Genomic DNA, 17,326 nt, shown 5'->3' with positions numbered 1-17,326 from the left:
TCCTAAAGCAATCATATACAGTGAGGAAAATAAGTATTTGAACACCCTGCTATTTTGCAAGTTCTCCCACTTAGAAATCATGGAGGGGTCTGAAATTGTCATCGTAGGTGCATGTCCACTGTGAGAGACATAATCTAAAAAAAAAATCCAGAAATCACAATGTATGATTTTTAAACTATTTATTTGTATGATACAGCTGCAAATAAGTATTTGAACACCTGTCTATCAGCTAGAAATTGCCAAGCAGCTTGGTGAAAAAAGGTCCACTGTTGGAGCAATCATTAGAAAATGGAAGAAGCCAAACATGACTGTCAATCTCCCTCGGACTGGGGCTCCATGCAAGATCTCACCTCGTAGGGTCTCAACGATCCTAAGGAAGGTGAGAAATCAGCCCAGAACTACACGGGAGGAGCTGGTCTATGACCTGAAAAGAGCTGGGACCACCGTTTCCAAGGTTTCCAAGACGTCATGGTTTAAAATCATGCACGGCAGGTTCCCCTGCTTAAACCAGCACATGTCCAGGCACGTCTTAAGTTTGCCAATGACCATTTGGATGATCCAGAGGAGTCATGGGAGAAAGCCATGTGGACAGATGAGACCAAAATAGAACTTTTGGGTCATAATTCCACTAAACGTGTTTGGAGGAAGAAGAATGATGAGTACCATCCCAAGAACACCATTCCTACTGTGAAGCATGGGGGTGGTAGCATCATGCTTTGGGGGTGTTTTTCTGCACATGGGACAGGGCGACTGCACTGTATTAAGGAGAGGATGACCGGGGCCATGTATTGCGAGATTTTGGGGAACAACCTCCTTCCCTCAGTTAGAGGATTGAAGATGGGTCGAGGCTGGGTCTTCCAACATGACAATGACCCGAAGCACACAGCCAGGATAACCAAGTAGTGGCTCTGTAAGAAGCATATCAAGGTTCTGGCGTGGCCTAGCCAGTCTCCAGACCTAAACCCAATAGAGAATCTTTGGAGGGAGCTCAAACTCCGTGTTTCTCAGCGACAGGCCAGAAACCTGACTGATCTCGAGAAGATCTGTGTGGAGGAGTGGGCTAAAATCCCTCCTGCAGTGTGTGCAAACCTGGTGAAAAACTACAGGAAACGTTTGACCTCTGTAATTGCAAACAAAGGCTACTGTACCAAATATTAACATTGACTTTCTCAGGTGTTCAAATACTTATTTGCAGCTGTATCTTACTAATAAATAGTAAAAAAAATCATACATTGTGATTTCTGAATTTTTCTTTTTAGATTTTGTCTCTCACAGTGGACATGCACCTAAGATGACAATTTCAGACCCCTCCATGATTTCTAAGTGGGAGAACTTGCAAAATAGCAGGGTGTTCAAATACTTATTTTCCTCACTGTATACTTACTTAGTATATCGGTATATAATCATTATTTGAGGATTGGCTAATGAATGAACCACTTAATGACCCGCATCAAGAACACTCTCTAAAATTTTTGTCAATTAAATCTTTTCTTCCTGGTCAGAATCTCACCAACCAATGAGAATAAAGAACTGTTAAACCCTGCCCCACAAAGAGCTATTATTCCAAATAGGTAAATACTACATCGATTTGACAAGATATTTTTACTTGGTGTATTTTTTTGAAGAATAGCTCATTTATTTGTGCTAAATCATGATCTAATACATTAATACAAAAAGCAAGGCACTCGTTTAAAAGTGCTAGACAAAGAGACCAAACATGCACTCAGATTGGGGACCTGGTCTCTCAAATCCACCTTTGGAAATCTGTGTACTATTCTGCTCATGTATTCCATTTCACTCTCCACTGCTTCCCCTGGGGACTTGCCAATGACGAAGACAGACCTCCTGCCAAAGCGGGTCAGTGGAGGCCCTTGCACCCCTGTTCACCCATTAAAAGCAAATTTGTAAGACACTCCACTATTCACTATAGGGAGTCTGGATGCTTTTATAGGGTTCTTAAGGCTGCTTTCTTAAAATGTGCTGAGTAGAGTGGAGATAAACTAGTATGACCCATGTGGCATACCCCAAGAAGTGCATGTCAGTCTTACAACCTAATCTTTGCCAAAAAGTGTAGAGCCTTATTTAATTTGGAAACGGAAATTGAGGTCATTACATGTAGTTACTTACATAAGAGAGTTTCACCTGCTTAGTCCACATATTCTTCCTTACTAAATGAAAGAATGAACGAATGAATGAATGAATGAATGAATGAATGAATACCTTCATGCATTCATACACACTATATGGACAAAATTATTGGGACACCTGAGTTTTCCAACCATATGAGGTTCTTCCCCAGTGTTACCACAAAGTTGGAGACACACAATTGTATACGATGCCTTAGGATCTCTATTCACTTCACTTGATCTTTGAGACTCAAACTTGTTTTAGCATGACAATGGCACAAAGTGGGCTCCATGAAAAATACAGTAGGTTGGCATGAAACATGCTGAGTGTCCTCATAAAAAACTTTGACCTATTGAACCTTTTGGAATAAATTGGAACACTTACATGCACCCCTGGCCTCCTTACTCTACATCAGTACATGACTTTACTAACGCATTTGTAGCCGAATGTGCACAAATCTTCACAAGCACACTCGAAAATCTAGTGGAACGTCTTCCCAGAAGAGTGGAGGATATTATAGCAGCAAATGGGGACTAAATGTGGAATTGCATGTTCAAAAAGCACATATAATTCTTGTGATCCAGTGTCCACAAACTTTTATCTATATAGTTTTTACTATGTTGTGGTAAACAGCTAGAGGAACCACACAACAGAACAAAAAATCTAACTTTAGTGCTATCTATTAGCTACTTACTGTTAGCAGTTTGTCATGTGACAAGAAACAAATTATTTGTACAAATATAAATATTGTGCAAGGATAAGAGCTGAGAAAAGTATCAGCGGCAGCATACAGATGAAAAAAAAAATGCCTGCAGTGAGTCAGCGCATCGGGATGCACAGACATTAGTCTCTTGTTTACTTGCCGCTCTGACTTTGAGCTTATGCATCATGGAGTACACAAAACTTTATCAACTTTATATTTGTTGTTATCTGGGCATGTGCAAGGTCTGTAAGCATGTATGCGGTATGCAAAAAACAAGCTGGTTAAAAAAAAAGCTCATCCATTTGATCAAAATTAATACCACAGGGCGCAAAGTTGGCCAGCGTGGCCTGTCTCAAGAGGTTTAGCCTGTAAAAATTTGACAGCCTGACCTAGTGCTGAATTATAAATGACACATACTGCAGCTTTTAGCTTAAAAACATTAAACCGCAAACTAAATACGCGGTCACAGTGGAACTTATTCAGGCCAGTCAGAACTACTATATATGTGTGTGTATATATATATATACAGTGGAACCCGGTTATGTCGATGTCCTGGGGGGGTGCCAAAAAGCATCGAGGTAACCGATGATCGAGATAAACGAAAATCAAAATGGCGGCAATATACTAACGTGTTAGAATTACTTTATGTACATGATGTGCGTTAATAAATGAGAATGTGCATGCACGTGTTTTTGAAGGTTTTTTTTACACAACAGCGTTGCCGCGATTTGTTTGATGAAGGCATGCTATAAAAATACATACAGTACATGTTTATCTGTCAGGAATCCACCTGCCACGCCCCCTTAGGCCCCCTTCAGCGTGTCAGGTGCTTTCTCGGCCGCTTTCTCTGAAGCTCCCGGCTTTAATCGCGCACATATGGTGCTCGTTTAGCATCATCACCAGCTCCTATTTAAACTTCCACACTCTCACTGTCCGTTATTGTTGGTATATGTTGGTTCACGGCGGTCGTTGTTATCGCTCATGCGTTTCCTGGTACGTGTCTTCCCAACGGCACTCTCTCAACGGCTGCTCTTTTCTTCCCAAAGCCGCGCCGCGCCCCTACTAACACTACGAACACTAGCACTAACTAACAGCAGAGATTCACCAGTATACAATACAACACCTGTAGCATCTGTAAGGCTTGATTTTTCCGCCACTTCCGCAAGTTCTTCTGCGGCTGCACCGAGATAACCGACGTTAAATGGCAAATTTTTCCCCCCTTGTGCTTAAGATATCAGGGTTCGGCGACATAAAAAAAGTCTAAGAAAAAGCGATATATATATATAATATATATATAATTTGTACTCTTGTGAAGTCTTTGATAACTTATGCCCTCGCTGTCACCTTGGTCCAATTCGAATGTATAAGTAATGTCTTTTGCACTCACTTGCAAATATATTCTTTTGCTTAAATTTTAATTTGATGGATGGGATAGTTAATTAGCATGCACAAAAAAAAGAGTATTGAAGATGCATGAAATGAGGGAGAACATTTCAAGTCACTGCACTGTTATTACAATCATATTGGTTGATTTTTTTTTTTCCTTTTAACAGAACTGATTGGATTGACAAAACGTCAAAATATGAAAATGGGGAAAAAGATTCAGAGCCTGTTGTGTTTGCATTTGTCAACTAGAATCTTAACACTAATGGTAATGTTAGCACAAATACCAGACATCCTTTAGAAACTCCAATGATTGTCTGTTCTAATTATTTAATATTATTTTATTTATCGACTGTATGTTAATATGCTTGTTGCATTATGCTATTATAGTATATTAATTATTTTTATACCATAGTAGGAACTTGCACATGAACACTTATGCTGTTACATCTTCAGACACAAGAAAGTTGTTACTATAAGTTTTGTTGTTTGTTTTTGTTGTTTCGTTTGTTTTGATTCTTGTGCTGTATACTACAGCATAATATACAATATATAGGCAAAGGTTTTGGACACAAGACCGTAAAACATTAATTTGCTTTTTGAACTTCCAATTTCACATTTAGTTCTCATTTGCTGTTATTGTCAACTATTATGACAAATGCTTTATTTCCTGCCTGTGTAATTGAGAAATAAAATGAAGAATGTTTGCTTGCTGGAAGCATTCAGTTCGCTGAATTAATCATTCTTACACATGCAAAATTATTAAAATGGTTAATGTTAAAAAAAAATGATAATAAATTATTAATAATAATTTTTTTTTTTTTGTCAATATCATTGCAAAAATCTATTTTCTTCTTTTTATGATCCCCAAGAAATTCAAACAATGCAATTTTTTTAAAAAGTGCAGGCCGTGTATTTCACACTGAGACCTTCAGTCGTGTGCTACCCAAATCAATCCATCCCTTAATACCTCATTAACATGTCATGGCTATCGACACCATAAATATTATACAAAAATGCAGTATAATTGAGCGCTGTATCACAGGCTGATCATATGCAGTGAAAATGAATGGCATTACTAAAGCAAGAAACCAATGAACACAATTCCACAAGTCTCCTTTCATTGTAGCCACAGCTGCCCCACCAGCATGCGTCATTTCAGAAAAGCTTTTGAAATGAAAGCAAATTGTATGTTTTTGTGCAGATTTTACTGAATAGTATGCAGAAAAGTATAAATTACTCTAAATAGTTCATGAACAAAGCTTAAGAACTGTTTTGAACTGTTTTGGCTGGCCTTTCGTCACGATGTCCAGTTTTGTAAATGTCCGTGTAAGTATCTTTGATCAAATACATTTCTTCTACTCTGTCACCCATCGTGAAATGATGTGGTTTGCGACTTTGCCTAACATGTAGGAATTTTCTGGTGCCTGATTGTTGTTGGCCTGGTCAATCGATAGCTAGCTAGCTGAAATCTGATCGGATACAAACTCCAATGTAAACTTTCACTAGGTGACACAGCAGCAGCAGTGCACTCTAAAAAAATGCTATGAAATCAAGAGAATGGGCTATTGGAAGAAATGTAAAAAATATATTCATGGACAAATATATTTTAAAACATAAGTCAGTGATTCTGAGTTTAGTTTTAGTCCAGCTGAGTTTAGGTCTTGCTGGCTCTGACAACCCACCACTGATGGAAAATAATTTTTATGTTAACGGATTCATATATTACTGCAAGAACAATGGCATTACTCATGTATTGTAGACCAAAGTACTACAGAGAATTTATTAAATTGACATGACCATAGAATATTATAAAGAACAAGAACATTTCTAATAGCTTTTTTCATTTACATACATGTTTATAAATGTAATGGTATTCCAATTGTTGTATCATCACTGAAAACACATAAACTGAAAAGCTGTTCAACACACTGGTACATCTTCATTATGGTGATGACATGTATAAGTTTGGATTGGAGAGCTTCTGTTTTCTTTAAAAACAAAACAGAAAGCAGAAGGTGCCTCTTTTGATAAGGTTCACCTACCATGGGAAATGTCTAACCTTGCACAGTATTGCAGAACTTTTTTTCATAGCAGTACATGAAGTAGAACTATTATTCATGATAAGTGTGGCAGAATCTAATTCAAGGATATGTCAGACCAGTTCAAGTGTGGCTCTTGGGATTTCAAATTCCACTCAGCCTCCAGCCAATGACTTCCCATTTTCCTGCCCAAGCTTTTCATCAGTTTTCAATTGACCATATTTACATCAAAGAGTATAGAGCATGCAAGACATTGTGCAGACTCACTGTAGTTTTTACTTGCATATCTTTATAATATGAACATTTCTAATTATACATCAGTATTGTAAGAATATAACCAGTATTCTTGCTTTTTACTTGGAACAAAGTGTGTGTTTATACTTCCTCCAGGAGGTCGCTCCAAGTTATAACGTGAAAGCCGATTCTTTTCATCTCGCCATTATGTGCAGATCGCCCTCTATTCAGTCAACCCTCATTACCCGTCTTGACGTTAGGCATTGTTCGACCTTATTATTTTGTGGCCAGGTACAGTATGTGTGATCAAAGACAGGATCAAACAGCAGAAAGCTCAGCAGCTGACTGTGCATTGCAAGGGACTTTGAATATTAAAAGAGAACGAGGCCAAATTAGCATAAAAGCAATGCTTGAGTCATGGGGAAAAGGCTAGCTACAATGTCTTAGAGCCTCAAATTTATCTGGAAATTTCACAGCTCTTTTGCTTTGTTCGGTCAGAGTTAAAAAGTTTCGTCCTGTTCCGAAGTTGCGTCAAGGCAAACTAGTTGTTTTTATGGAAGAACCAAAAGAGATGAGCTACATTAAATATACATTAATAAACTAATAAAAAAAAATAATCTTTACCAATCACCTGTTTTAGGTATTGAAAGTTTGTGGAACTCTGACAGTGGCTAGGCAGGAATAAATTTTAAAAAAGTAATAAAGAAATACATTTATAGTAGCAAATTTGTACTTCCTCACTAGTTTTATTAATATTATTACTATTATATATATTAATTGATTAATTCATTACATGGAAAACAAATTAAACACTACAATATATTGCAGGTTGATTCATTCACTTAATTGGATTTAGCCTTAGCACACCTAGCTTGGAAATTGTTTGTGAGACTAATACATTACAGTATCTAATCACCAAAACAATAAGCTAATGTTAGATTCCTTTTTAATGTAATAGACTTTAATACCACATTCCCAAATTATATTAACTTAATTAAGGATTATATTTTTGCCTTGTTTTTGTGATTACAGTAACTATATAACTATGACTGTAACTGCAGGCACAAGCAGTAAATCAAATGGTTCACCCTCAACAAGTTTAATTCCATTGCTGGAATACAACTGCAGATCATTCTGTCTCATCTTAACCCATTGAATGTAGAGCATATCCTTGGAACATTGGGTGCAAGCCACGAATAAACCATTCCAGTCTATCACAAATACATACCAACCACCACTAAGCCTGTTATGCCCTAATATCTACTAGACAGTTTGTTTCTTTAAGTAGGTTATATAGTAAGACATTAATGGCCCATTGCACTCTCACTACAGAACTAATAATAATGATTATTATATAGTAATCCATCATAAAACCAGAATTTTGAAGAGCAAGTTTGAGGCAGAGGAACTATGGTGCAAAACAAACCGAAGGAATTAATGAACTGAGGTGAACAGTTCCCCTCCATGTAAGCACCATCATCATCATTGTCAAGTTATTAACTACTTAACAGTTGTTTCTTTCTGAATGTCATGTCATAATTCATTTACAGTACGAACTGATGGACATTTTTGGTCAGGTTTAGTTTCACAACATTGCATCATGGAGCGAAAAACTCTTATCTATTTGATCTTTATTAAATCTATTTATATTAAACTGCATGATTGGGCCCTTACACCAACCACTGAAACATTCTTATTTTAAACCAACCGTAATTTACGGACTATAAAGCGCACCCATATATAAGCCGCTAAGTTTTACAAATATTTTTCTTTTGAACATAAATAAGCCGCACCTGTCTATAAGCCGAACACTGAAACTAATAAACTTTACACAGGCTTTAACGAAAGACGGGTGAAATATGATGCACTTCCTTTAGGAGCATAGCGGTATTTTGGGAATAGCCTGGCACTGCATTTTTCCGCTATTACTGCGTGTGTGCAAGACGAGGATTATGTCTTTATTATTTTCTGATGCTCATTTCTAAGTTTCTTTGACTAACCCGTAACGCTGTTGCCAAGAAAAATAAAAAAGCACGAGTTTTGGAAACCTGTCTGTGCTTATATGATTTCTGTTGCAACTGGAGTTAGCACGCTATCCCAGACTCAACGCGCTACAACGGCTTGTATCTAAACAGTAGCCTACAAAGAAAATCATTGTTCACTGTCTTCCTCCTTCCTTTCACAACTATTTCTCTCGGGAGTTTATCTTTTGGCATCGTCGTGCGTAAAAAAAAAAAAAAAATTTTCTCCCGATACCGTGCAGCTCAGAACACAGGTAAGGTGCGTTTTTTTTGTTTACGTTCGGAAATTTCATTGGTCTAATGTTATGGGCAGTTTTGTGCTCGTTACAAAAAAATAGTAACTAGTTACAGTTACTCGTTACTTCATTCAAAAAGTAACTCCGTTACTTTGTTGATTACTTACACCAAAAAGTAATGCGTTATTGTTAAAAGTAACTTTTAAGTTACATTTTTAAAGAACCTTCTTTAATGTTAACATTAATCCCCTTTTATGCGTTATGGTCTATACAAACACAAAACTGACTTAAACACAGTCATTTTTAAACACTATTTTATTAAAGTCAGATCAGCACAAGCTGAATATATCACAAGGATTTCTGAAATAAATAACAAAACAAGCTGAATAATATATTCACAATCAAAAACTAAAGTGGCTTCTGCTGTTGTGTTGAGCTCTTAAAAATGTTCCTTTCACAGCTGAAGTATGAAAACTATCCACAATGTAGAACACCGGGTTAGCTTCTAGCTACTAGCTCCTCAGGCATGGAGGTCCTGGAGGTGTTTCAACAGATTGGAGTTGCTGTTTATCGCAGTAGATACGAGCTTCGAACCAGATAGACACAACTTACATTTGACTTAAAAGTTTTGGTCTTTATGCTCAACTAAAGTGAAATAATAAGCATATTTCCACTTTGAGAAACTCGTCTTGCGTCTCGCCTAAACTCGCCATTACTGCCGCACAGACCTGAATAAACAGAGACACGCCCACAGTGCGTCTTCTTCGTGTTTACAGTGGTTCATCCACCAATCCTACAATGCGACGCTGCTGTAAGCAAGTTAGGCTGTAGTCTACACTTCAGCCAAAATTAATTCATTTTAAAAAGTAATGGGTAACGCACCATACGGTAACGGTAACGGAGTTTCTTTATTTTTAAAAGTAATACAGTATTAGTTACTGTAAAACGCGTTACTGCCCAACACTGGTTATGGGGTTCAGTTTTTTGGCTTGAAGTTTGTGAAACCGGGAAAAACCCAGGAAAAATGTATAAATAAGTCGATTCGTTGTTTAAACCGCGGGGTTCAAAACGTGGGGAAAAAAGTAGCGGTTTATAGTCTGAAAAATATGGTCATCAAAACTAGTGAATGAATGAATGAATAAAGAACTGGCATTCAACTTAGTTTGTATACCCATTTTTGCCTAATATGCCTGAGATTGGTCTTCAGATGGAACGACAGAGAAACTTTATTCCTATTTCAGACTCCTAATGTCTCTTTGGTAAGGTTAGGGAAAGAAATGCAAAACATAAAATTGCCTGTTTTTTTTATTAACACAGTTTATTATTATTAACATTTGTGATCATCAACATTTTAACAGTTTTACATCAATTTTAAATAAAATGCTAGCTTAAATCAAATGAATGCATTACACAATTTTTTATATTGATTCAATTCAGTAATCAATTAAAAAATATTTATTTATATATAGTTTACATTTGTTAAACCCCATTTGGGTAATATAGGTTTTACTTTTAATATTTATAATAGATATAGATATGATCTACTTAACTGTTCTACTTATATCAGCATACTTTAAACAAATGTCTTTATTCCATCCATCCTTCATTTATTCACTCCCTTGATTTGCGGAATTGTCAGGATTATCTACTTAATTCTAAAATGAAAATTATTAAACCTGGACATAAAATGCTAAATCATTAGCACAGTGGATTATTTAGCGTTTTCATGCATGCACAAAACAAATCTCATTTCCGGTACGGCGTGACACTGAGCTAACTGTAGTTTCCAATTTTATTAACAATTATTTTTTTTATATATATATATATATATATATATATATATATATATATATATATATATATATATATATATATATATATATATATATATATATATATACCCCTATTGTTGTGCATTGTTGTGTATGTTTTCAATTTCAATAATAAAAGTAATAAGAAAATGCACTCAAAGTGTGAGGCGGACACTAAACAAACTTGCGGTATACATATGTGTGTGTGTGTGTGTGTGTGTGTGTGTGTGTGCGTGCGTGTGTGTGTGTGCGCCTGTATTTATAGAATGTCTGTACATTGTCAACTTATCTTTTAACATTTTTGAGAGACACATGCATGTTCTTTTCATTTATATGCAACAAACTAGGGTATATTATAGTATACATTTCTAGATTTTGCCAAAGATATATAAATCCTCCCATAGCATGAATCTTCCTCTTTACCCATTAGGAGTCGCCACAGCGGATCATCTGTCTCCATAGCATCCTGTCCTCTACATCTGCCTCTTTCAAACCAACTACCTGCATGTCTTCCCTCACCACATCCATAAACCTCCTTCTTGTCCTTCCTCTTTTTCTCCTACCTGGCGGCTTCATCTTTAGAATTCTCCTACTGATATACCCCATGTCCCTCCTCTGCACATGTCCAAACCATCTCAATCTCGCCTCCCTCACCTTGTCTCCAAAACGTCCTACATGCGCTGTCTCTCTAATAAACTAATTTCTAATCCTGTCCATCCTTGTCACTCCCAACAGAAACCTCAACATCTTCAGCTCGGTTTCCTCCAACTCTGCCTTCTGTCTTTTACTCAATGCCACTGTCTCTAAATCATACAACATCGCAGGTCTCAGCACAGTCCTATAAACTTTTCCTTTCACTAATGCAGATACTCTTCCAACACAAATCACACTCTCAATTACTTTACACTGTTGAACCCTGGTACCTGAACTCCTCCCCCTTCTCCACCTCTTCTTTCTGCAACTGCACCACTCCACTGCCCTCCCTCTCATTTATACACATGTACTCTGTCTTACTTCTACTGACTTTTATACCCTTTCTCTCCACCGCATACCTCCACCTCTCCAGACTCTTCTCAGCCTGCTTCCTACTCTCACCACAAATCACAATATGATCTGCAAACATCATAGTCCAGGTAGACTCCTGTCTGACCTTGTTTGTCAACCTGTCCATCACCACTGCAAACAGGAAAGAGCTCAGAGCCGATCCTTGATGCAGTCCAACCTCCACATTGAACCAGTCTGCCGTTCCTACTGCACACTTTACTGCTGTCACACTGTCTTTATGTCCTGCACCACCCTCACATACTTCTCTGACACACCTAACTTCCTCATACAATACCACAACTCCTCTCTCGGCACCCTGTCGTGTGCTTTCTCTAAATCCACAAACACACAATGCAACGTCTTCTGACCTGCTCTATACTTCTTCATCAACATTCTCAAAGCAAATAATGCATCTGTGGTGCTCTTCCTTGGCATGAAACCATACTGTTGCCTCCTTTAGCATGAATAACAACTTTTTGACAGTAAGCTTCTCTAAAAGTTCGGCTGAAATACTATGCCCTGTCTCTTGTACAACTTGTCAGGTATGTTTTTGCTAGTTGGATATTCATTCCTGGCCTTGCAATCATCCCAGTGGAGTACAATAGGATTTAGGTCCAGTGACTGAGCAACCAATCCATGTAATCTTAAAGTATGATTCAAATGTCCAGTTTCCTCTGTAACTTTGTTTTAGTGGCTGTCAGTGCAGAAAACCTGATGGCTTGCATTTTAGAAACGAGACATCATATTTTCGATTATAAACTTTTTTCTTCTTTTTCTTATCAGTAGCTTTCTCTCCGTTATCACCATCACTTTTTTTTCCTCCTCCACTAAAAAAACTAATACTTAAGCGGTATAACATTTTTTCAAGATTACAAGAAATCTATGTTTACACACTATCACCCTAAAAATCGTCCCTATGCACAGCAATACAGCGCTTCCAGCATTCCTGCCACTTCTGGAAGTCTTCTTTCCGAAGTGTGGCAAAACATTTTCTGTGATTCATGCTGGATCTCCGCATTGGTGTCAAAATGGCGACCTTTGAGCTGGATCTCCATCTTTAGGAAGAGGGCGAAGTCAGCAGGAGCCAAATCTGGGGAGTGTGTGGGGAAGTGAGATCATGTGGTTTGTTCTCAAGGATCTGGAATAAATACTCATCTCCGGAAGGGTTATGTAAGCTAATGGTGGCTTAAGCAATCACCTAAGACTCTTCAGCAACTATGCTACCTTTTGGAGCATGTTTCAGAAATGGATTTCACAAAGCACAAATAGCTTTTTAACACAGGCTTTGTAAATGCCCGCATCCTTGTGCCTTTGACTTATTTCTAAAACTTTTTTGGCTAAAACATTTAGAATTAATGGAACAACACTAATGTGCATTAAGAAGCTGATTACATTAAAGGGTCCTGACACTATATAGGAAAATACAAAGCAGCTCCATTGTGTATGGAAATGAAGTAATGCAGTAAGGCTATTATTTAGAGTGCGTGGTGATCCGAAAAATAATGAGATTTTTGTTTTGTTTTTAATTTGTTTGTCTTCGATTAACAGTGACTGTTAAAGTAATAACATGCTTAATGATATTGTAGAGTGAAATAGTAAAAAAGCACTGTTGGTGGAGGTGCTATACCATGGTAGTTCGTTTTACTTTATCAGTAATTAACCTGACAGTCTCAAAGTCGTTTATTTTTTTATTTAAAGACAATTCATAAATTATTCATATATATATATGACAAATCATATTTTTATTACCTACATCCACCATACAAGCTGCCTTGTGTTTGTTCGATCCCATCTTATGCTTTCCCACTGGATCTGCTTACTTTAAATGAATGATGATGAGCTAATTAGTAAATAAGTACAAACTGTGTAAAATAAGCAACAACTACAATCCCTGTGACTGTGGACTTTATATAAGAGTCATTTTTATCCTGTCCTGATAATGATAATGTCTCTGTTGAGGAGGCATTGTCAAAAAATAAATAAAAAACAACTCAAACTGTGAACTGTGCTTTTTTCTTATTCATGTAAAAATACGTTATGTGATCCTCGTCTTTATTTTCAGTTCATAAAGTGAAATGGGGAGAGCTTGCATCATGTTGTGCTTGTGTACGAGTTTTATCACTGTGTTTGTGCTGCACTGCGTGCACTGTGTTTTGCTCTGCTGATTATGGAAAGAATGTTTAGCAAGCATTCATGCAGTCCAAAAAAAGAAGCAGAGGCTGTGCTTTAAAAAAGATAAATAATAGCGATCTGTACACCTCTGTTTTTACTTTGCTGAAATTCTTCAGGATTATAGTTATGGGTTATTTGACTAGCAAATTATTTTAAATAGACAGCATCTTTAAGGTATCATTTAGTATTAAATCAGCTGCTATCAATTTTTTATTAGCTAGCCAATTTTACATTAGTGTTCTGATGCCCCATTATGACTATACATTTATCAGTTATCTCTTTGTCTTATGTCGTAATGCAACATTTACCCCTTTAATTCTAGCACCGTAGTGTCTTTTAAACAGCCAGTTAGCATTAAACCCGTGGCATTGTTGCTAATCAGCCACACAGTATTAGCATTTTGATTACAATGCTAATGTAGAGCTTCAGTTGAATAAAAAAAGGGTATTGCCTGATAAGCATATAGTTTTCTCGTTCTAAAATGTAGAGGTGAACTCTTTCACTACAGATAGCTGAATATTTGTTTTGTTAAGTTTTCTGGTACTTATAGTTGCTAACAATTGCTGAAAAATGGAGTGGGTGAAATGTTACACCTTTATCACAGAGGTGATGTGAAAGTTGAGATGTTTATGGAAATATTTCACACTAAATGACTGGAATCTTGATAATTTCATTGATTATTTACCAAACAATATATATTTTAACAGAGGTTACTGTTACTGGAACTGTGCTAACTGCCAGCATGTTTTTATTAGCAGTCCTTAATGATAGCCCTGATAAACTATGAGTATTTGAAGTGATTTAAGGTTGTTAATAATGCTACAGGATTTAATTCTGCAGTGTTTTGTAATTTGGTTCAAGGTAAGTTCGTGGTGAAGCTGCTATTAAAAGCAAATGCTAGCCTGAAAGATGTTCGTGCTGATTTTTTTACAGTTTTTTTTTTTTGTTTTTGTTATATATTTATTAGCTGGTTGCAACCGCTAGAACTGCTTTTCTCAATCATTTCGATATCACATAAATAGGGAATCCAGCGTAGCAGTATTTGAGACGTTGCAAGCACCAGATTCAAAGTTACAGCAGAGATGCAACTAGTTAATGATCTGTGTAGTTTATGAGATATGTGGAGCATGGTGGTGTTGACGGTGGTATTAGCACGAGATGTTAAAGCTGTACGAGCAAAGTGTACAGATGAGGAGGTTAGAAAACTGGTCAGACTAATGCATCACTCGGTTTTAGATGTTATATAGTATAATGCTGCTTTCGACTTGCCCCAAAAGTGGAAAAGTATAGTTCAGAATGACATCATTTTGTTTTTGAGCTACAGAGTGATAGAGAAAAGCATGGACATGTTTGTCTTTTTGTTATTGAGAAACTAGCCAGTTAATTGTAATGAGATGTATATTTCTCTTCTTGTATATGTATACAACGCACCTGGATTTAATGATTATATGTTGTGTTGCTGATACTGTGATCAGCTACAGTATGCTCATTTGGCATCACGTGTTGAACACGGAAGAACTTTAAAAAGATTAGGAGATCATTCCTAAATTGTGTTTCCATTGGGGTTTTTCAGCTTTGTATTGAGAATTATAATTTAGGACCTTTATTAATATGCAGCATTAATCCAACTGGGAATAGGTAACCTAATGGAATTGTGGATAATTGAGGAAAGTATTAACCAAAGGTGGAAACAAGAATATTCATTAAGATTTCTAAGCGTTAATCATTCTAGATTTTTATTTAGTTTCTTTAAAGTGACACTAATTTCTTCAAAGTGAAATTTAAAGTGTTTTTTACTCTCATCTTCTAGATGGCTGTGACAGTCCTCTGGTGTCCAATCTCCCACAAGCAGCCTTCAAGAGTTCATCTCAGCTATCCAACAGCCATGGACCTGGCTATGCCAAACTTAACAGAAGAGATGGTGAGTGCATTACAGTTATTAAAGGTACACTTCCTGCTCAATTGCAAAAACCTGTTTCAGCCAACTGGGCTAATTTGTCAGTTTCCAGAAGTCACTCGAGGTAACTGATTGTGCTTTTTACACTTAAATAATGTTTTACAGTTTCTCTAAAAAGGGTATTTTTATATCATGGAACTAAGCTCAACAGCACAACTTGTGGCCATGGCATCTAAAAGAACTGCAATAGCATCATTAAGTGTTTACATAACTATTAATTGCAACATATGTCAATAAAATAAAAAAAATAAATTAAAAAAATAGAAATATGAGATTTTAAAACATTCTATATACAATGGAACCTAAGTTTACGAACGCCCTGCTCTACGTTTGTTTTGTTATACAAACAAAAACATTAGTGAAATTTTGTCTAGTTGTACATATGAAGCTTTTATCTACAAACATCACACTGTTGGGTCTTTGCGGTTTTTAGTAAATGTAAAAAAAAAAAAAATAGATTCAATTAAGTCAAAAACTGAAAGTGATTAAAAAACGTAGACTAATTGAAGATATTGAAAGCCTTCCTGACATCATAATGGAAGGAGATTCCCCTCCTTCCCAGCACTAACCCTTATCCTCCACTCCACCTTGTCTCCCTCATACCAGCACCGACTCTCCGCCAAGGTTAACATTGTTTTTCTCTTTTAATTTTAGATTATTATTATTGTTATTGTTACAATATACGGTAATACAACAAACATCACTTATGTGAATGTGATATGTATAGCGCTATAAAAATAATTTACATTTGACTTGACTTATAAATGTGTTATTATATTGTATATTGTAATGTATTTTTAATATTTTAATATTTTTAATATTTTTGTATTTTTAATAATAATTTTAAAAATGTTCTAGGTCCTGGAACACATTATTTGATTTTACATTATTTCTTATGGGGACAAACATACATTTACAAACCGAGGTTCCACTGTATATAGAATATAAAATTATATATATATATATATATATATATATATATATATATATATATATATATATATATATATATATATATATATATATATATATACACAGTAGAGCCCAAAGGTTTGGGCACACCTGCTCATTCAAAGAGTTTTCTTTATTTTCATGACTATGAAAATTGTAGATTCACACTGAAGGCATCAAAACTATGAATTAACACATGTGGAATTATATATGGAATTATATACATAACAAAAAAGTGTGAAACAACTGAAAAATGTCATATTCTAGGTTCTTCAAAGTAGCCACCTTTTGCTTTGATTACTGCTTTGCACACTCTTGGCATTCTCTTGATGAGCTTCAAGAGGTAGTCACCTGAAATGGTCTTCCAACAGTCTTAAAGGAGTTCCCTGAGAGATGCTTGGCACTTGTTGGCCCTTTTGCCTTCACTCTGCGGTCCAGCTCACCCCTAAACCATCTCGATTGGGTTCAGGTCCGGTGACTGTGGAGGCCAGGTCATCTGGCGCAGCACCCCATCACTTTTCTTCTTGGTCAAATAGCCCTTAATGCCTTCAGTGTGACTCTACAATTTTCATATTAATGAAATTAAAGAAAACTCTTTGAATGAGGACGTGTGTCCAAACTTTTGGTCTCTACTGTATATATATA

The 17,326-nt window shown here is 36.3% G+C and overlaps 1 protein-coding gene across 2 annotated transcripts in view; it reads left to right on the top strand.

The window, feature by feature from the left end:
• The window catches only part of cntnap3 (contactin associated protein family member 3), a 154,657-nt gene that overhangs the window by 24,919 nt on the left and 112,412 nt on the right, over window positions 1–17,326 (top strand). For both annotated transcript variants that reach the window (XM_083569409.1, XM_083569408.1), the window contains exon 2: window positions 15,584–15,694. In XM_083569409.1, coding sequence (XP_083425535.1) covers window positions 15,584–15,694 — 111 coding nt within the window. The remainder of the gene's footprint in view (window positions 1–15,583; window positions 15,695–17,326) is intronic.

This window comes from Silurus aristotelis (assembly GCF_946808225.1).
Source record: "Silurus aristotelis genome assembly, chromosome: 18".
Taxonomy (NCBI): domain Eukaryota; kingdom Metazoa; phylum Chordata; class Actinopteri; order Siluriformes; family Siluridae; genus Silurus; species Silurus aristotelis.
This window is presented reverse-complemented; position numbering and strand designations above follow the sequence as displayed.